Source organism: Artemia sp. Qi Xiang Cuo, chromosome 14 (genome assembly GCF_049724085.1).
Source record: "Artemia sp. Qi Xiang Cuo chromosome 14, ASM4972408v1, whole genome shotgun sequence".
Classification (NCBI taxonomy): Eukaryota; Metazoa; Arthropoda; class Branchiopoda; order Anostraca; family Artemiidae; genus Artemia; species Artemia sp. Qi Xiang Cuo.
The window spans coordinates 16230356-16252703 of NC_142807.1; the positions used below are offsets into that span (position 1 = coordinate 16230356).

Here is a 22348-nt window from a genome sequence, read left to right on the forward strand (position 1 = left end):
GTTGCACGAGGGATCAGTTACACGGAAGTTCGTTTTTGAACATCCAGGTTTCGCCGAGATGTCGTAAGTAAAAAAGATTTTCTCAAAAATAAGGGAAGTAAATTTGTCATAGCAGGTTATATTTTGTATGAATATTTGTATGGATATTTTTTTTATTATATTTGACGTTAACTGGCCACTTTAAGATTTACAAAGCATCTTTTGGTTAATAATACAACTGCTAAAAAAAATTAACCTCTAGTTTTTGAGATTCCAAGATGGACACATTTTAGCTAAAAAATCACACATTTTCGGATGCCCAGAGGACATTCACAACTGAAAATTTGGTAAACATGACCGTAACTCCTTCGCTGAAGAAATCGAAGGAAGCACACTTCTACAGGGAATTGAGAAAAGTAAATTATTTTTATCTCTTTCGATCACAAAGCAGGGCTGTGTAAGTTAATTCCACAACTTACTGGATAATTAAAAACAAAATTTAAGATCGTGTTACCAAGATTAATATCCAGTGGTTAAATCAATTTGATTTTCAACAGGCCAAGTAGGCTACAGACTTGGTGCAGCTCATGTACCGGTTTGTGTTCGAGCTTCCCCCATAACATCGAGTGGTTTTCAAGCTTGTTAACTCACTTTGAGAAAATACTGAGCTTGAGTTCTCCCTATCCCTAATATCGTATCATATCAATTGTGAATATGACCAAGGACATGTTCTGTCATAGGATATTCTGATTTGTATGGTCAGGGGCAATTTAGAAGCTTAGAGCTTCTAAGTTGTGCTATATAGGGGTAAGGTTTACATTAACAGACCAATCAGCTAGATAAAAAAAACTACCATTAGCATCAGAATTTCATCCTGAGTCCAAATATAACACTCATTTCTGTTGCAAATTATTTTTGAAATTACTTCTAAGCTTCTTTAAGTTTCTTCAATTTTCCTGTTTTTATCACAGAAATGTCATGGTGGTGATTCAATTTGAAAAATACTAAATTTTGCTGAAAGCTGCAATTTGAATTGAAATATACTAAACCTTGTTGAGCAGTGATTTGATATGAAAAATACTAAATCTTGTTGAGTGGTGATTTGATTTGAGAAATACTAAACAGTTTGAATTATTCATTTTTTGGGGGGAAAAACTTACCACTAGCTTCAGAATTTCATTTGAATCCAAATGTGACATTCATTTCTGTTAGCCTACATATTATTTTCAAAATTGCTTCTAAGCTTCCTTAAAAACAGCAAAACTTCTTTCATCCAAACAAACACTTTATGACAGCTACATATAGGCTACAGCTTTATAAATATCAGATACATGGGCATAGGGAGGGGGGGGGGGGCAGTTGCCCTCCCTAGACCTTCAAATTTACATTAGATATGGCTGGAAAAGCAGATGGTTGGAAAAGCAGTTGATAAAAGGCCCTCCATCACACTATTGACTGACCCCCCTCCTAGACATTATGCTGCCTACGCCCATGATCAGATAAATAGCTCTTAATGTAAACAAACTAATCACTAACCCTTCATCATTACTTTCTGATGCACTAGGGGTGTCACTGTCTGGTGCTCTAGGGGCCCTATTGATTCCAGGGGGATAGAGCTTTGCAGCTTCAATCAAAAATTATGAAGTTGGTCTTTTTGCTCTAAATTTTGCAGAAATGTGAAGAAGGACAGATACTGCTCCATGTATGCTGTTTGCATCCCTGGTCTTTTGGAGTGCTTTTTGAAGTGTCTTCACAGACTATATTTTGTGTATGAATAGAACAGTCCTGAAGATCAACAAAATTGGCTGAATGATTAATTTGGTAATGAGTATATCCATGACTGGACAATGTACTATAAGCTCTCCATTTATTGCTGTAAATAATGCTTCCAGGCTTAATATATTTTTTTATAATAGGAATTAAAGTTTCCTTGTTTCTTTGGAGGCCTTCTTGGCTATCAGTCAGGGGTACAATAATTTTTCTTTTGCTCACTCTCTATTCCACCAAAAACCCAAACTTGCTATAAATTCCTTCCCCTCTGGTACTTTCTTCTTGCCATAAAAGTTTCATCAATTTCAACTTCAACACCCTGCCCTCCTATTGGTTCTTGGTTTCCTTGCCAAGCCATCAGAACTTCTGAGCAAAAAGACCTCCAGTTAATACTTGTTTTCTTACTTATCTGGAGTTCCTCATTGACTGTTTGATGGTCCCAATGATCTGACAGAAAGTGACTTATAAATATCAGGATTTGATGAGGCTTAATCCTGGCCTAATGCAAGAAACTCCCATTTTATTGGATACTGAATAGTTGCAAAATCTTCTCTTTTTGGTCTGGGATGACATAGCTCTTGCTGTATTTCCACATATTTTTAGATGCATAATAGTTGCATGGTGTATTGCAGCTTTGGCACATTACTAGTGATGGTAAGACACCATGAGTCCTGAAAAGTTGTTGCTTGGTTTAACATTATTTATAAATCTGTTTATTGCAGTATAATATGACATTTCACATGACTGGCATGTAGACATTTTCTAATAACTGGCAATATACAAATCAGAACAGTTGAAAATGAAATTTTTCTATTTGAGTAATCTGAATTTTTGGTACTGGTGCATTATTTGGACACTGCAAAAGAAGTCAAGTTTGGTTAATGTCAATGAAATAATAGGATAAATATATAATAGTTTAAAAACAAATTTGGACTATATATTTGCACATCAGGGGGGGGGGGTTAAAGTATAGCATATATTAAATACATAACCTTACCTAGGTACCTCCCCCCTAAACACCAAAAAAAATTGTAAACATGATGCTTTGTATTCCATTTCTCTATAGTGGTCTCTTGCTAATAACCCATTTGGCAGGTTTTGTCTCTTGTTCCCTTGATACAGTATATAACAGTGTCCTCATAATACAACAGTACCAATTTTTTTTCCTAGCTTTCAGTCTAAATATAACTAAAGTCCAAATTCTACACTGTATCTTAGTTCTGAAACAAGAACAAACTAAACAGGGAAGACCTATTTTGTACAGCTTCCCCAAAACTAGGTTAAGTTATGAAACTAGGTCACTTTAAAGTGACCTAATTTATTTAGTGGTATGTATTTGGATTCAGGAAGAAATTCTGATACTAGTGGTAAGTGTTTCCCCCAAAATGAATAATTCAAACTGTTTAGTATTTTTCATATCAAATCACTGCTCAACAAAATTTAGTGTATCTCAATTCAAATTAGAGCTTTCAGCAAAATTTAGTATTTTTCAAATCAAATTGTCGCCATGATGTTTCTGTAAAAAAAAAACAAGAAAATTGAAGAAACTTAGAAGTAATTTTCAAAATAATTTGCAACAGAAATGAGTGTCATCTTTGGATTGAGGATGAAATTCTGATGCTAGTGGTATTTTTTTTATCTATCTGATTAGTGTGTTGATATAAACCTTATCCCAAGTTGCATCTTGAGCCCTTAAAGGGGTCTCAAAGATGTTGCATTTTGTTACCACACCAGAAAGTTATCAATACTAGCTAAGGTTTTTAAAAGTGGTTAAAAACATACCATTAGTTTGCAAGGTATAAGCCTAGGGTTTTACCAGTACATAAGGAAACTTGTTAAGAAAACAATTTTTGCTTCATAATATACAGAATAATTCTAGTTAATACATTTTGCAAGAGAAGAACCTTTATGATCACTTATTTTTTTATACAAATTTCTGAAAAATAAACCTGGATTCAGTGACATTTTTCCATTTTCAAATAATCTATATATGTAATTAAACACCATCAGTACCATCTAATAGTTTCTCACAAAAACATCAAGAGACAAATACTGATAAATTAGGTTAAATGGTTGGGTGTTTGTTTTATAAATGATTTTCAAGGCTTAGAGAATAGATGCAAATATTTAAAAATGTGATTTAATAACTGGAAATACAAGGAAAATAGCAAAGTTAAAGGTTTCCCTCCTTTAAGGTATGTTAACTAGGATTATTCTGCATATTATGAAGTAAGAATTGTTATCTTGACATGTTTCCTTATGTACAGTCAAAATCCTAGGCTTATACAGTTTCTAAATAAATTATTCAGTAAGTAATTTCAATTCAAAACGGTTTTATAGTTTTTGTATTTAAAAGTGCATTTTCTTGGCAATAATGTTTGCCATTACATAACAATAGTGCTGTATTTTTTGACAACTGTGTGAATTCAATCCTGTAAGATCAGGGTCTTAACATCTGCTGTTTCTGAAATTTTTGCAAGTTCAGATGCTATCACCTTAATTTGCTCTTTGGAGCAACATTAAGGTCCATATAGGATCTGTTCTCTGTGCCAATGATGGCAATATAATATTATGTCACTGTGTTAGGGGCCCGCTGACATGCAGTAGAGATTTTTGCTGGAGTGATGCAATTTAAGCCCACTTGGTAACAGTGACCAAAAGGTAGATATGATCCATAAGAACCATTCTCCAGTGGTCTAGGTTGAAACCACCACACAACAGCAACATTGGATAGAGTGTGTAAGATGGTTGGGATTAACAAGAGAATCAACCTCCTAGCAACACTTATAAAAAACTTGCATCAATAATCAGTGGGAAGTTGAAAAAGACAAACAGTCCCACTTGTATTTCCCTGGCTTGTTGCTCTATTCTTTGTCAGGTCTAGACTTGAAGAATGCTGCTGTGGGTGGTCACCATTTTGTCTTGAAGGTTGTTCCAGTCAGTAATCAGTGAAATAGTTTTACTCTATTCATGTCTTCACAGTATGCTTAATTTTTGCAAATGGCCTCTTGTATGGTGCTGAATTTTATGTTTTGTGAAGAGAGTATTATTTGGTTGGCTATTATATTTGTAGGTCAGCATCATATCTCAATGTTGGGGTTTGAAGATGAGTGTATGGAGTTGTAGGTGCTTTAGCCTCCTATTGTATGGCATATTTTGCAGACCATTTATGCACTTTGTGGCATGCCTTTGAACATCTTTGACCAGGCTAGTACCATAGGATGAGATGGTAGGCATGTCCCAAAGTCCAGAATGGGCCTGACAACACCCCTATATAGCATCAGGAACACAGACTGAGAACAAGTGGTGATGTGCATGTTCTAGTCTACAGGCACTGTCTTTTATTCAAGGGACTTCTGAAATATTTGACATAGTGGTGTACAGATTTCATTTGCAAATTCCTTCAGAAGCCTTAGGTGAATGTTGTCTGGTCCTGCAGACTTATTAGCATCTATTGTCTCAAGTCTTTCCTTGACAGATTCTGGGGAAAAGAATCTGTCAAATATTAATGGATTTAGTATTTGATAAAATATGCCACAGGAGACTAAATTGTAAACTCCATGCAATAGGCCTCCACAATGAAGTCATAAATTGGATGATGCAATTTTTTACTAACTGGCAACAAGTGGTAAAAGTATTTGGGGCTGGCGGATTGATTTTCCTCTCTGAGCTGGCAAATATAGAAAGCAGATTGCCCCAAGGTATTGTTTTGAGCTCTACTTTATTTAATATTTATATAGGAGAGAAGTGGGTACCCTGGTGTTCAGCTTCAAGATATCACAGGCATTTGTGACTCGATATTACTGAATCAAATGGCTCTGAGTAGCCTAATCATTCGCCATTTTAATATAATTTTTTCACTTTTTAAAGTTTATAACAGAGGTTGAGCCCGTTTGTTTTCTGAATGCACTGATTTTGTCCCATAGTACCCATGAGCTGGGTACAGCAACATAATTTTGACAGTTTCTCTCATTCAACCACATATGTAGATAGATCAATATAAAAAATAATCAATTTTGAAACGTGTTCAGTCCCACCATACAGCCTAGGAAATGGAAGACACAATTTGACCTCTCCTGCATCCACAAAGGCCTCTTCTCTTTCACTGGGGAATACAAACTTCCAAGATAGGAGTTGCCTGTTCAGGAAGTTGACAAAGTAACCATCACCTAGTTCCTCTAGTACCTCACCAGTATAAAATTTTGAGCCCTTCTTGCCGTTGTACTCCACCAAAACGAAATCACCAGGTATTATCGCATCTGTTTTGTTTTGCTTCATAGCAGCCCTTAGGTCTTCAGATCCAAAAGAATCTTCCAAGTTATTGTTGCAAACAACATCCTGGTCCATTTCACTTTTGTCACTGAGGTTAAGTATTTTTTGGTCATGCCTTTCTTTTGGCTTCCTGCACAATGCTTTTTCTCTTTCAATTTTGACTCCTTCCTTATTTTTTTCTGTCTCCTTTCAGTTTCTGCAGCATGAATAGCATCTTTCACCAGTGTAGATATAAGTAACTTTGTCTGAACAGGTTTTCTGCCTCCTTCACATTTGTAGCTTCTCTGTTTGGTAGTGGAGCTATATATTCTGGTTAAACAAGCAAGGAGCTGAATAAATTTTGAAATTGGCGAGGCAAAACACCCACAACTCCATCAGTCTCTGGCAAATTATCCTCAAATGCAATCAACTGCTCTTCTGGTGTAGGAGGGGGTGCTCTATTTGTAGTCTGCAGAGCTTGGAGAAAATCACTTGCCAGACATTGGTGTTGAAAGGGAAGATACCAGGCTTTGAAAGCCCACCATCAATGTTTGCAGGAGTGAATGCTTTTGGGAAGGATTCTCTAAGCAGCTGACTTATTTCTTACTCAGTCACTGCTCTGCCAGGGTGAGATATCAGCCACTTCTGAATTGTTTGACACCAGTAAGTTTTTAGAGGGTCATACACTGAAAAATCAAGAGGTTGCAGTTTTGAAGATGTACATGGTGGAAATGTAAGTAGATGTATTCCTACTCCTTTAGCATACAACACTGCATCAAAACTTGTGTGGCTCTCATGGCCATCCATCAGAAGTAAGACAGGTTCAATAGGTAATGGATGCCCATGAGAAATGAAGTGCTCTAAGTACTGCATAAACAAGTCCTTTGTCATCCAGGTATTAAAAGGCTTACCACTTGTAACAGCAGCAGTTCCAGGAGGAGCTCCATCAAGAAGCCTGAGAACAAAATGAGTGCATGAGAAGATCAAGAAAGCACAGTGTTCCAATCATTGTTACCAGCTTCTCCCTTTCTTGTGAAGTAGCCCAGCCAAGTTGTTTGGCACTTCTGGGACTCAGTACTTTTTGGCACTTTGTTTGGACATTTGTGATACCTGTTTTATCCATGTTGAAAATACATCAACAGCCTTGAGATTGAACCCTAGGTTTCTATGAATGCTGGTAAGCTCCAGTCGACGCAGTGAGATAGAGGGATGTCTTTGAAGAAAAACTTTCAACCAGTCTTCACCAGCAATTTCTTCTTTGTCCCATTTTGCAGGGTATGTAACATAATTCATCTTAGCCATTTGTCATGCAAGTTCTTTTGCTTTCTTTCTAGTAAGACCATATTGCATTCTTGCAGCCTGCAGTATGTATTGCTCAAGAAATGTCTTTTGTTTGCTTGAAAATACCCTTCTGTTGTCATAGCTGGGGTGAAAGAAAATTGCATTTTTTCTTTGTCTTTTGCATTATTGTATGCTTTAGCATATCTGCTGAGGGAGGATTTTTTTATGTTATAAACTTCTGCACCTGCTTAGAGTGGCATCCCATCTAGATGAGCAGAAATTGCATTCTTCAGCCTTCCAAGCATACAATGGTGGGTTGGTCTTCCTGATTTTTGATATCCTGAAAAAGTAAGAGTTGACAATATGAAAAAGAGAAGAATGATACATTGTGAGTACAATTTGGTTTTACTGCAGTTTAAATAATTTCAAGTTGGACTTATGTAGGAAGCAAGTCAGGCTTGAGCCCAGCTAGATAGATAAGATATTTTTTTCAAAAAAATTTCTATCACAAGCCCACAAAGGGCCAAATTCAGACTTTGGTGTCGAAAAATAATATGGTTGCACTAAAACTGGCAAAAATGCAAAAAAAACAATAAAAAGGAAAATTGTTTATGAGTCAATAATTAAACCATAAAAAAATCAATTAAAAGGTTATAAAAAATAAAAACTGGTCAAACTAAACTTAAACAAATACAAATCAGAAAAAGAATTGAAAGGGACGTTAAAAAGGGGGAGGGGCAATGTAAGTGAATAAATACAAAAAAAGAACAAGATATAAATAGGCTATATATAAATTAAAAGTGATACTAAAAGTGTCAATAATTTAACTGCATACAGTCAATAAAAGAGTAAAAAAGATAAAAACTGGTCAAAAAAGGGGCCCCCTTCTTTTCTCAGTCATGATTAAAAGCCTTGCAAAGGAATATCCTGACCAATAGAAATTTATTGATGACATAGCAGTTGTTTAAACAGACTTCAGGAATTTAATAAGCAATCCTCTGAGCATGCTTGATGACATTGAAGATGGGGCCTTGGACTTAGACATGACAGTAAACCCCTGTAAGTCAATGATAATACTGATTTTTTTCCTCAATCCTTGCCCTGTTTTCTTCATCCTATCCCTCCTGCATTTTGAAGCATCCTATTTGGGGAACCAAGAAGAAATGTATCTTTTCTGTATGAAGCTGTAAGAGATGTATCTCTTAGTTTCAATGTTGCTATGTGAGAATTTACTTTTAAGTTGTTGTTATCCTTGGTCTTCATGGACAAGTTTTTACTTACTCTATTTCCCTTCAACTGAAAGTGAGTATTTGTCCAAATGTCGCACAAATAGCCAAATTCTCTCAAAACTGTTTATTTGTCAGTTGAAAGAATCTTAAAAGGGCTGGTAGCTATCAAGGTGTACATACAGTTCAAGCAGGTCATGGTAAAGCTGGAACATGGAAGAGTAGTAGTATAATGTAGAACTCCATATATAAAGTAAAAGCAGTAAGCTATATACACTATACTTCAGACTTTGAATACTATACTCCATTAGCAGTATTAGAGTAAATATAATACAGTACTTTGGATAAAAAAAGGTACACATAAAATTAAGGAGCTTGATATTTATGGGTAGTATATAGCTTGCCACTGAATTAGCTTACGCTGTAATTCAGAGAACTATTGATATTTCTAACTGCAAGCTATAGTAAGTTATATTTGTTACCTTTCTGCAACTTTTATGTATAAAAATCGTTTATGAGTCAATAATTAAACCATAAAAAAATCAATTAAAAGGTTATAAAAAATAAAAACTGGTCAAACTAAACTTAAACAAATACAAATCAGAAAAAGAATTGAAAGGGACGTTAAAAAGGGGGAGGGGCAATGTAAGTGAATAAATACAAAAAAAGAACAAGATATAAATAGGCTATATATAAATTAAAAGTGATACTAAAAGTGTCAATAATTTAACTGCATACAGTCAATAAAAGAGTAAAAAAGATAAAAACTGGTCCAAAAAAGGGACCCCCTTCTTTTCTCAGTCATGATTAAAAGCCTTGCAAAGGAATATCCTGACCAGTAGAAATTTATTGATGACCTAGCAGTTGTTGAAACAGACTTCAGGAATTTAATAAGCAATCCTCTGAGCATGCTTGATGACATTGAAGATGGGGCCTTGGACTTAGACATGACAGTAAACCCCTGTAAGTTCATGATAATACTGATTTTGTTCCTCAATCCTTGCCCTGTTTTCTTCATCCTATCCCTCCTGCATTTTGAAGCATCCTATTTGGGGAACCAAGAAGAAATGTATCTTTTCTGTATGAAGCTGTAAGAGATGTATCTCTTAGTTTCAATGTTGCTATGTGAGAATTTATTTTTAAGTTGTTGTTATTCTTGGTCCTTATGGACAAGTTTTTACTTATTCCACTTCTCTTCCACTGAAAGTGAATATTTGTCCAAATCTCACACAAATAGCCAAATTCTCTCAAAACTGTTTATTTGTCAGTTGAAAGAATCTTAAAAGGTCTGGTAGCTATCAAGGTGTACATACAGTTCAAGCAGGTCATGGTAAAGCTGGAACATGGAAGAGTAGTAGTATAATGTAGAACTCCATATATAAAGTAAAAGCAGTAAGCTATATACACTATACTTCAGACTTTGAATACTACACTCCATTAGCAGTATTAGAGTAAACATAAAACAGTACTTTGGATAAAAAAAAAGGTACACATAAAATTAAGGAGCATGATATTTATGGGTAGTATATGGCTTGCAACTGAATTAGCTTACGCTGTGATTCAGAGAACTATTGATATTTCTAACTGCAAGTTATACTAAATTACATTTGTTACTTTTCTGCAAATTTTATGTATAAAAATACTTTTTGGTCAAAGCAAAGCTGTCAAAACACAAGTTGTGCCACTAAAGTGTTGACAGCTTTTGGAATTCTGCTACTGGCAGCTTTGATGCTTTTTGCATGCCTGTCTTTAGGTATTTCAGTAAGTAAACTTAGAAATATCCAGGCAACTTGCATTATAGTAAAAAGATTTCCTGCAATGGAAAACATGGCTTTGTCTTTGAAAAGACCCCCCTTCTTATATTTAAATTTTGTCATTCAAAATTGTCTCCTTAGGAAAGCTAGGCATATTTTGTATTAATGAAATTTTTTCAGAATACAACGTCTTGTACACAGTGTGTAATGTCATTGCAATACTATTGTGCCTCTTTTTTACTCTTTAAATGCATTTGAATGTAATGCCACTCTCATGAAGAATGTTTTTTTTTTTCAAAATTAAGGCTCTAAAGTATAACCAGCCAAAGGGTGCATCTCCTGCCCATGACCCACCAAAATATTACAAGTTCAAGTTCAGTTGGGTTAATTGCATTGCCCCACCATTGGGACCTGCATACCACATTGGGAATCGTGGATCTAGATCCTCATTGAACTGTTAATAATATATTTTGAAGTACCTTTCTCCCAACTTCTGGTAATTAAACATATTGATGTAATTTAGCTCCAAAGAAAGTTCATACACTCCATGGACAGTCTCATTACTTTTGCAAACATGTGCAAAGTGATGTATGAAGCTAAGAGAGGAAAGGAAATAATAAATGATAAATAAAACTAAAAAACGGTGAGAAAACGAGGATTTTGTCAGCCAGTGGTAAAATATGAAGACAAAAAATCAGCAAATATTTTGACTAGGACCTCTGCCAAGTCGTCCTCAGTGCTAAAAAAAAACAAAAAAAAAATAAAACAAACAAACAAAAGAAAAAAAAACAACAAGAATCTAACCTTTTAGAGATCGCTCTACAAGATCTGAACAAACACTGAATGAAAGACCAAAACCAATGAAAAAAAGGATTTTACTGAAGAGATTGTGCAAGGATGTTTTGCCTGCAATACTTTTTGCTCTTCTGCCATTTCGGTTTTCATTCAATATGTTAATAGGTTCTGTTAATTTTGATTGGATGCAAATATCAAAAGAGTCTTTTAGTATTAAATTGTTATAAATTGGGCTTAATGAAATGTTGCCAGTGTCCCTATTTATAGCCAAATTATAGCCAGTGTCCCTATTTATAGTCATTATTGTGTCAATTTCCAAAGTTTTGTAATCTGACCAAGCAGAAAAAACCATCTTATCTAGTTTCGATGCAATTTCTATAAACAACTCATTTGATGTCCATAAATGTGAGCAGGCCTTACAAAGAAAATTGGAGGAAAATTCTGCTTGATCAGATTACAAAACTTTGGAAATTGACACAATAATTACGCCTGTTTGTCTTTGCAACAAGTTTTCTTCGTATTTGAAGTTCCGAGATAAATTTTTCCTTCAAATTATGGGCCTGTCCATGGGCACTGAATCATCTCCTTATTTAGCAAATTTTTACATGAATTTCATAGAACAATCTGCTTTGAATAGTTTCCACTTAAAACACTCCCTCTGGTTTTGTTTCGTTGATGATATTCTTTCTGTTTGGGAACATGGACAGGACTCTCTTGGAGATTTTTTGGTACATTTAAATTCTTTTGATTCAAACCTCCAGTTCACAATGGTACTAGGAGATTCAGCAAAGCTGCCTTTCCTGGATGTTTTGATTATAAAAAATACTCTTGGCCTTGAATTTTCTATATACAGAAAGCCGACCCATAATGATCAGTATCTACACTTCTCGTCAAATCACCCTCCTTCTGTTAAAAGAGGGGTAATAATCTCTTTAGTCGACAGAGTTTTAAAAATCTGTTCACTTAATCATGTAAATTCTGAATTAAATTATATCAAAGATATTTTATTCTGCAATGGCTACCCAATAAACCTTATTAAAAATACCATAGATAGATGATTAAAAAAGATAAAACAAGAAAATGGAGAGCCCGTCCCCCTTGATTCAATTGTTCTGGCAATTGAGAAAAAAAACTTTCACCACTCTACCATACATTTCAAAACTTAGTGATGAACTTGGAAAAATTTTAAATAAACACAATCTCTCTGTTACTTTCAAAAGTGAACAAAAAGTTGAACATTTTTTCAACTCAAGAAAAGATAAAACTGACCATGTAGTGGGTAGTGGTGTCTACAGAGTCCCGTGTTCATGTGGGAAATTTTACATTGGTAGGATCCATCAACAACTTTGTGAACGTTTGCATGAACACAGAACTTCAATAGATAACTCCCTGAGATTTAAAAATAAAAATGACAACTTTGATTCCGCATTGGCCCAGCATATTTTCGAAAATCCTACAGAAGAGGCAACTTTAATATCTACTGTAAATGGCCTACTGCAATCTTTCAAAGAGGTAATTGAGATTATAAAAAATATAAACAGGAATTTGGTTATAAATAGGGACACCAGAGACATTTCATTAAGCCCAATTTATAACAATTTAATACTAAAAGACTTTTGATATTTGCATCCAATCAAATTTAAGAGAACCTATTAACATATCTAATGAAAACCGAAATGGCAGAAGAGGAAAAAATATTGGTAGGCAAATCATTCTTGCACAATCTCTTTGGTAAAATCCTTTTTTTTCATTGGTTTCGGTTTTGGTCTTTCATTCAGTGTTTGTTTGGATCTTGTAGAGTGAACTCTAAAAGGTTAGATTCTTGTTTGTTTGTTTGTTTTTTTTTTTTTTTTTTTTTTTTATAGCACTGAGGACGACTTGGTGGAGGTCCTAGTCGAAATATTTGCTGGTTTCTTGTCTTCAGGTTTTACCACTGGTTGACAAAATCCTCGTTTTCTCACCTTTTTTTGGTTTTATTTATCATTTATTATTTCTTTTCCTCTCTTAGCTTCATATGTCATGTATAGCCAGTGTGGTCTTAGAAAGTATTTGTGCAAAGTGATGTAGGCGCACATTTTCCCCTTTGCAGGACAGGCGTGGCTGGGTGACTATACACCCCTGCAAAAATAACATTCCTCTTTTTTGCAAAGCTGCTGCATCTTTGTATTTCCTGAACTGTGCTTTTTTGTTCTTTGATAGTATCAATCTTTTTTTTACATGACTAGTTTCTTCAAATGTGTGTAGGTGTGTCAGGGTTGTTTGATATGAGTGACATATTTCTACTGCTGATACTAATATTATTTTTTTACCTTCCATAAGGCTCTAAAGTATAACCAACCAAAGGGTGCATCTCCTGCCCATGACCCACCATAATATTACAAGTTCAAGTTCAGTCGGGTTATTTGCATTGCCCTGCCAGTGGGACCTGTGTACCACATTGGGAATCATGGATCTAGATCCTCATTGAACTTTTACGAATATATTTTGAAGTACCTTTCTCTCAACTTCTGGTAATATATATATATTGGTGTAATTTAGCTGCAAAGAAAGTGAATGCATCACTTGATCCCTCTTTTCATAAATATTCCTAATTCAATAATTGTTTCCTGGGCAAATTCCATTTTGAGCCCTTAGCACTAGAGGGTGGGATGGGGTGCAGGTGTCAGCACTGCCTGTAGTATCCAAAAGTTTTAAAATGTGCTTCTATTAAACTCTAAAAAAGAAGGCACCAAGAACCCCTCTAAAAAGGCATCAGAGCTAAATAAAAATAACACCATTCTTGAAGACCCTTAATAGAGAAAACAATATCCAAAATCCTCTATATGATAAAAACTATCCATGGAAGGTATCTTTTAGAAGACAGTTTATTTTTCAAGTGGCTGGCAAGGTTCAGAGATGGTAGAATCTCAACAAAAGACAATGAGCACTCATGGTGCTTGTTACTACTACTAGCAGTAATACATTACTTACCACTAGCACTCATCACTACTGTTTGAATTTTCTTGTGCAATAAGAAAAAAACCACTGGGTACAGAGAGCAAGCTACTGCTACTGACTGTTTTGTTGCACACAAAACAGAAAAAGAATCAGAAGCTATGGAAATAAAGGCAGTTGCTGTTAACTACGCTTCTGAAGGTCTACAGGAAGCAAAGCCAAAAAGAACAAACAAGTGGTTTGAAATGATGTGCTCTTGTGGTGATTTTGGTAATTAACCAGAGTAGTTACTAGTTTATTTCTCCAATTGTAGTACCTTCATAGTTGAAAATCAAGAGAAAAAGAGAAACCCAAGGAGATTCATATGGAAAGCCAGGGTTCAGATCATCTTGATATTACCCATCTCTTTCCATAAGACAATGATGCTACATTGTCAACCATCCGGGTTTCAGATTTATGAGAGATAGGTTTGAATATCAAGTATGATGTTGATTGTGTCATTTATATGGCAAACAACAGCTGGGCCAGATCCCTTTTTTGGTTTCAGGAAGATCTCTTTTCCACCAAAAAGTCCTTTAAGTCCCATTTTGATTTCCTGAACCTGTGGCAGTCCTGTGAATAAGAAAAACAGGGATGGAAGGAGGAAGTAGTGGCCACCCTAACGTTTAGGAGTCTTAATCAAACAGTTTGTAGTAAAACTGTAAATAAAGGATGACATTTGTTAATAGAAACCAAGACTATAAAGCAGAGTTCTGATTATTACCTATGTATAACAGCAAAATCCATTATTTATGCTGATTCTAAATGTGCAATCTTTTTTTTTTCAAGTAGATCAGCAAAGCTATTAGCATATGCCAAGTTACAAAACTGTAGAAAAGGGATTCAATATTGATTGAAACTATACAGTGAAATCCAATAGGCATGATAGCCTTTAAGCCATAATCTGCAAAATATGGAATATCTTGTTTTTCCAGAAGATTGTCTTGCATGCATGTTTTTTTTTTTTTTTTTTTTTTTTTTTTTTTTTTTTTTTTTTTTCAGTGATGACTGTATCAAACCAGTAGTTGTAAATTATCGAAGGAGGGTCATTTGACTCAGGATTTAATGATTTAGGGCCTTTTATTACCATTAGAAGAGATTTGGCCACAGCAAAGGGCTAAAAAATTTTCCACAATAACAGCACAAACAGGGCTAAAATACGAGGCATGTTTTTAAAGTAAGGTCCGTTTGAACATAACTACACAACAAAAGGTTATTTCAAAAGAGTAAATTTATTTTCAGGAAGTGCATTTTTTGCTCTATTTAATGGAATAGTTGCCAAGCTTGTTCAATCACTTTTCATACTCCACAGCTAATTTTAAAGTAATCTCTTCATAAAAACTTGTCGCCAGCTCCAGTAAGCGAAAATTCACAGCCATTTTTACGTCATGGTCATTGTAATAGTTGACACTGAGGTTTAGTTTGAGATGGGAAAACGGATGTTACCCGCTTGGTAGAATGGTCTCCGCCAAGGACTGTTGGGTGAATTTTGGAAAGGACTGTCAGGACTCTTGGGTGAATGGTCTAAAACTGTCCAACAAATTATGGGCTTAAACTGTGGTGTGAGGTCATGTATTGTCATGGATTGCTAGGATGCCAAGTTTTTTTTTTTTGAATCGCTGCGCGGAGCTATCTGAGGGTTTGGGAGTATGCTTCTGCATTGATAGTGGTTCCTTGTTGCGTGAAGTCTACTGACAAAACACCATGCCTATTCCAAAACACTGACGCAATGATTTTGTGCTGGGACAGTCTTTTTGGCCTTCAACTTTACAGAGGAGTGTGTTTTTCCATTCCATGTTCTGTTGCCTCGTTTAGGGGGGGATGTGCAAAACCCATGTTTTGTCTCCTGTTCAAAAGATTGCCACCTCAGTAGCAACCATTACAGTGATGATGCCGACATAAAAACGGCAGAGGACTCTTGGTTACCGAAGCAGGCGGCAAATTTTTGTGAAGAGGTTACTTTAAAATTAGTTGAGAGGCATGATAAGTGTTTGAAAAAGCTTGACAACAATGCCATTAAATAAAGTAAAGTGTGTACTTTCTGAAAATAAATTTTTTTTTTTTTTTTAATAATCTTTTGTTGTGTAGTTTTGTTCAAACGGACTTTACTTTAAAAACACGCCTCATATTAAGCTCAACTTTTGGGAAATTTCAATTGATATTTTTATAGCCTCCCATTTTCAGTGGCAACATTACCATGCATTATATCATTTGTATCTAAACATACATAAAGCCCATAAAGAATGAATTACCATTACAGTTTTTTTATCCAATGAAACTTAACAGTTGAAGAGTGTTATATAGTTGCTCACCATCTAGCAGACTGTTGACCAGTGGATCTTAACAATACAAAAGGAAATTAAAGAAAGAGAAAGTTGGATGGCTTGTAGAAAATGCAAGTATTTCCCTCTACTAAACTGTTGTCAATCTAAAAATATATTAAAAAAAAGTTAAAAACTAACATCAATAACAAAGAGCCAAAGTGTCCCACAATTAAAATTCAGAAATAAAAATCAAATATTAAGCACCAATACTGAAAAGAGAATATATTGTAAACGACCTTTTTGTGTTAAAAACAAAAGGTTAACTAAAGTTTAAAGAAAGGGGTGACAAACATTTGATGGAATTTCAAGTCTATAGCAGCATATAAAATCTGTAGGATTTTAATGCTTCAATTATAATTACATGCAGCTATTCCAAACGGGCATATGCCAGCATTCTATTATGAAAGGTTTAGCTTTGCATTGTGTTGGAAAGACAACAAATGGCAAAATACTACATTTTTCTAAGGTCTATTTTCAGACAAAACACCAAGACTTAGTTGTATTAATTTGACCTAAGGTCTATTTTCAGACAAAAGGTCTATTTTCTAAGGTCTTTTCAGACAAAACACCAATACTTAGTTGTATTAATTTGATCTGTATTAATTTGTTGTATTAATTAGTTGTATTAATTTAGTTGTATTTATCTTTTTGAATATTGTCTGGAGAGCAAAGGCATATTTTCTATACTATTTGCAAGTATTTGGATATGTCCAGTAATTAACCTCCTATGAACTGACACTAAGATATGTATCTTATGTTTTAGAACCATGTCTATCAGACCTCTGAATAAACCCAAGATCATCAAGAAAAGAACAAAACAGTTCATCCGCCACCAAAGTGACAGATATGCTAAACTCAAGAGGAACTGGCGAAAACCCAAAGGTATTGACAACAGAGTTCGAAGGAGGTTCAAGGGCCAATATTTGATGCCAAACGTTGGTTATGGCAGTGCGAAGAAAACCAAGCATATGCTCCCAAACGGTTTCAGGAAAGTTCTTGTCAATAATATGAAGGTATTATTCATATATTGCTTTCTTTGAAATGGTGATGCCCTTCTCCTCCAAAACAAAATTTTGGCTCCCCCCCTTGACTGAAAAATAAATTTGGCTATGGAAATGTGTATTCTATTAGTTTTAATCTTATTTTTATTAATATAGTTTTGGTTTTGTCATTCAATGTATTTTAAAGTTTTATTCTTAAATCCGTAACATCCTCTATTTCTTTCTCTTTTGTATGATCTTTGTAAATTATTATACTTCGATTTTGGCATCTAAGTGCGTTATTGATGCTGAACTTTTGACTTGCTTGCTCTTAAGGGAATTCGATACTGTATAGAATATGCTTATCTCATCCATTATAAAAATCTCTTTAATTTTTGTCACCAAACTATTTAGAGCTGATTGTGTTATCTTACATAATGTTCAGAGCTTAGCTAAGCCATCCAAATAAAAGGCAGAAAACTAGAAGCCAACATCTACTTCCTTAAATTATTTTGAAAAACCTTTTAACATCTCTTGTTTTGTGCTGGAGATAGAGATACTTATTTTTAGTGAAACTTTAGAATCATTAGAAAATGTGATATTTTTTATTATTATTTTATTTGAATGGAGCAGAAGTTTTTTTTTTTTTAATTAAGGATAGGCTAGTCCCAGAAAATGTTCTAGCATACGTGCTAAAAAAAAATGCCAAAAAATGCTTTCACAATAAATGTCATTTCACCAATTGGAACTTCCTGTGGTGCAACCCACTTTGATTGAAAAATTTGCTGACACAATTTCTTTATCTTTTCAAATATCATAGTCAAACCACAAATTCTCAATAGGTTTCAATGATAACTAGCCCGCTGGGAGAATTTGCTAAGGGACACTTTGTCTTTGAGACAGTCAGTCAACGTTGAGGCTCACTAAATGATGTTTAAGGTTTCAAATCCTCTTAAAGTACCAATTACAGTGAAAATAATGGATTATCATTATTTGGTTTTTATGCTCATTATAATAATATGTTTAGTGTGTTCAAAAGTTTTGCTCTTTTTCCATACCCCTCCAAAATTTTTTGAATCAAAGGTTTGAACTAAAAAAAAGTCAAATTTTTCTCTCTCTCTTTTTTTTTTACCAAAGTTCGTCGCCCATCTTGCATATAATTGTATCTGCCATAAGCGAATTTATTTTCTGTGTGTAAGCCAAAAATCCAGTCAAAGGTGATTTAGTCATTATAGAATCCTTCGAATTATAAATCAGGATTCAGAATATTCTGAAAATGTTTAAATAAGTTGAAACTACATTTGTGGTTTATTCAAAGTAAATAAATTCGAGTTTTGGCAGATACAATAATATGCAAGATGTATAATATGCTAAATGTTTATGCAAGTTACGTATTCTCATAATATTGTTTTTGTATTCTCACCATATTGTTTAAGGCTATAAATATTTTTCTCATAGATATCACTTTACTTTTTATTAATAGAATTGACTCTTAACATGGCTCTTGTTTTCTTCATATTTTGTGCTGATGAAGTTTAAGCTGACAAAATATTATTTTAATTGTTAAAGCTGTTTTCATGTTGTCTTCGATTTTTTTTTTTTTTTTTATTACTTTATATTATTATATATGAAAGCCTGGTTTTGGCTCAGCTATTTAGAATTCTGTTTATGATTTATATTTGATAAATTTTTTAATTCAAATTTATCAATTTGACGATGGAGAGTCAGTTGATGAAGAACAGTCAGTCACGCATCTGAATGCGTGATAGACTGTTATCTTTGCGATTGTATGTCCCTAATGTTTATGTTCGGTTTAGACGCTTTTTACGTTACTCTAGTTTGTAAAAACTGGTTAAATTGTGAACGTAACCACATAACAACTGCATATAAAATCACATACGAGGGGGAAAGCCGCTTAACTTTCTGATAAAGCAGGGGGAATTTGTAGCGAGAATGAAATTGACCAGAGGAAGGATTTAATGTGGGAGGAACTTCATGGAGGAGGAGGTGGATTGCCTGGAATTGTTTGAAAAACGATGAGAGAAAAAAGTTTATTCTACTGAAAGTAAGGAGCAACACTAAAACTTAAAAGGAGCAGAAAATATTCTTTAATGGTTAATGGGGAAGTATTGGTTAATGGGAAGTATACAGACGATTTCAGGAGGGATTTTTTTTCTGTTGGGGGGGTCACGGGGGAGGATGTTTCCTTGGGGGAAGGGACATTTCTATGAAGGGGGGTGCTGGATTTCCCAGCATTATTCAAAAAACGATCAGAAAGAAAAAAGTTTATTCTACTGAAAGTAAGGAGCAACACTAAAACTTAAAAGGAGCAGAAAATATTCTTTAATGGTTAATGGGAAGTATACAGACGATTTCAGGAGGGATTTTTTTCTGGTGGGGGGTCACGGGGAGGATGTTACCTTGGGGGAAGGGACATTTCTATGAAGGGGGGGGGGGTGCCGGATTTCCCAGCATTATTTAAAAAACGATCAGAAAGAAAAAAGTTTATTCTACTGAAAGTAAGGAGCAACACTAAAACTTAAAAGAAGCAGAAAATATTCTTTTTCTTGGGACCTCTTGTCCCGATTCTTTAAGAGCGAATCTTGAAACACAAGGGTCGTTAAATTAGAATCAGAACCTTTTTCAAAAAGGCTAAAAACTTTAGCGTGAAGAGAGCATAAGAAACTATTGAGGAGGGAGCAACCTTATAATTCATATACTAAATAATTTCTGTTCGTTTTAAGTTTTAATGTTGCTCCTTACTTTCAGTAGATACTTCTTTTTTCTTTTTTTTTTATAAATGACTTAGACGCATAGTATAAGCTATGCGCCCTGGAAATCGTTGGAGTCTGAAGTTGATTTTATTTATGAATTTTTAGTAAACTCCGAAATAGATTTCTCCCGCATTACAATATGAGAGACATCATTAAGTGCGACATCTTACTCTTTCTTAGTCTAATTCATGGTTTTTAGATTTGCGTTGTGCTGTTGAATATTTGTTTTATTATTGTTTTTTATTGAATAGGAATTGGAAGTTTTGATGATGCAGAATGGGAAATTCGCCGCTGAAATCGCTCACACTGTCTCAGCCAAAAAGCGAGTTGGCTTGATTGAAAGAGCCAAGCAGCTAGCAATCAAGGTCACAAATCCAAATGCTCGAGTGAGGTCAAGTGAAAATGAGTAAACTTTTGTTTGGTCTTGGAAAACGATTAAAAACGTTCTCCCCGTTATTTATTGTTTTACGTTTTCTTGCGTTCTCCCCGTTATTCTTTTTTCTGTTATTCCTTAATATTTATTTAAGTGATGGTTTACAGTTGATTGCCGTTGGAAGCAATTTTACCGCCTGACAAAATTGCTTCCAGCACAGTCATAATTTCCAAAAAAAAAAAATAGTTTGCGATGGCTCATCGTTTTTACATCAGGATTTAACATAGAGGATTTGATAAGACTGCGAGAGCCATCAGGTAAAATATTATTTTATAGTCCTACATTTTACCTGCTGGCTCTTGCAGTCTTGTTAAACATCTACTACCAAGCAAACATTTTTGTACATAGAGGTTTTTATATAGAGGATTTGATGAGTCTGCGAGAACCATCAGGTAGAATGTTATTTTATAGTCCTATATTTTACCTGATGTCTCTTGCAGTCTTGTTGAACATCTACCACCAAGTAAACATCTTTGTACATAGAGGATTTGATAAGACTGCGAGAGCTATCAGGTAGAATGTTATTTTATAGTCCTACATTTTACCTGATGGCTCTTGCAGTCTTGTTAAACATCTACCACCAAGCAAACATCTTTGTACATAGAGGATTTGATATGACTGTGAGAGCCATCAGGTTGAATGTTATTTTATAGTCCTACATTTTACCTGATGGCTCTTGCAGTCTTGTTAAACATCTACCACTAAGCAAACATCTTTGTACATAGAGGATTTGATAAGACTGCAAGAGCCATCAGGTAGAATGTTATTTTATAGTCCTACATTTTACCTGATGGCTCTTGCAGTCTTGTTAAACATCTACCACCAAGCAAACATCTTTGTCAATCAACTGTAGTCGATCGAGGCGTGCGTCCTGAACATCAGATCATTTGCCCCTCTTTTTTCTGGGTTGGGTTGGCAATCGCTCAATAAACTCAAATAAAAAACACTTCAATATAAACTCCCCCGTAAGGCTCTATATTTCTTCTTTTTTCAGGATAAATTTGTAGCCTTCTTCTTGGGACAATTCACTTGCGGCTGAACGAGATGTTGCCTTTTTATGTAAATTCACTAGTCGCAAAAATTACTTTACTATCATAGTAAACGGAGTCAGACAATAAGGACTGCACCGACAATGGTCAAGTCACGTCAATATGTTTGGTCTTGTGGTAAAACATCTCTTAAGTGTTTATTAAGTTCATGCCTTCATGTTTTTCATGCTGAGTTCACAGAATTAAAAGAATTTCAATGCTTCGCTATTTTTAGTATATGCTTGCAATGCATTTAAATGTAGATATAAAATTCAACTTTCTAGAATTTATGATTTTTAAAATTTACTAAGGGATGTCTCGAAATATTAGGAATACTATTGCGATTCTCAGTAAAGGGGGTACCAGGGCACTGATTATAAAGGAAATGAGGATGGTTGAAAAAGAAATATTAAAGCTAATTTCTGATTGGGTTATCTAAGTGTCAGGATTCAAATCTCGCTCTTAATAATTTGATTCCGCCACTTTTGGAAGTTGTCCTTGAAGATTACTGGCAGTGTCCTGATGCAGCAGCTCTTGAACCCAGTGTCCTCAGCACAATTGTAAAGGCTCTAGGTGAGCCACCTGCTATTTTAATCTCAAAAATGTTTTATGCAGTGTTTGAGTATACCTACAAGATGATTATCAAAAACTTTGAAGAATTACCAAAACGTAGAACAAGCTTTTATCTGATGCTCCAATCTATCAACGAATATTGTTTTAGTGCTTGTTGATATATTGTTAATATATTACTCACTCCATGCCCAAAATATACTATCAATC

At 34.6% G+C, this 22348-nt stretch overlaps 1 protein-coding gene across 2 annotated transcripts; it reads left to right on the forward strand.

Annotated features, from left to right (window-relative positions):
- The first annotated feature begins 328 nt into the window (after positions 1-328).
- Positions 329-20563, forward strand: RpL32 (Ribosomal protein L32). 2 transcript variants are annotated; one of them, XM_089100480.1, is made up of 3 exons: positions 329-395; positions 17117-17366; positions 20359-20563. In XM_089100480.1, the coding sequence occupies exons 2-3, from the start codon at positions 17121-17123 to the stop codon at positions 20515-20517; spliced, it is 405 nt and encodes a 134-aa protein (XP_088956606.1). In that variant the 5' UTR covers positions 329-395; positions 17117-17120; the 3' UTR covers positions 20518-20563. The 2 variants fall into 2 exon arrangements, with proteins under 2 accessions (XP_088956606.1, XP_088956607.1); XM_089100481.1 differs by having other exon boundaries at positions 364-436.
- The last annotated feature ends 1785 nt before the right edge of the window (positions 20564-22348 follow it).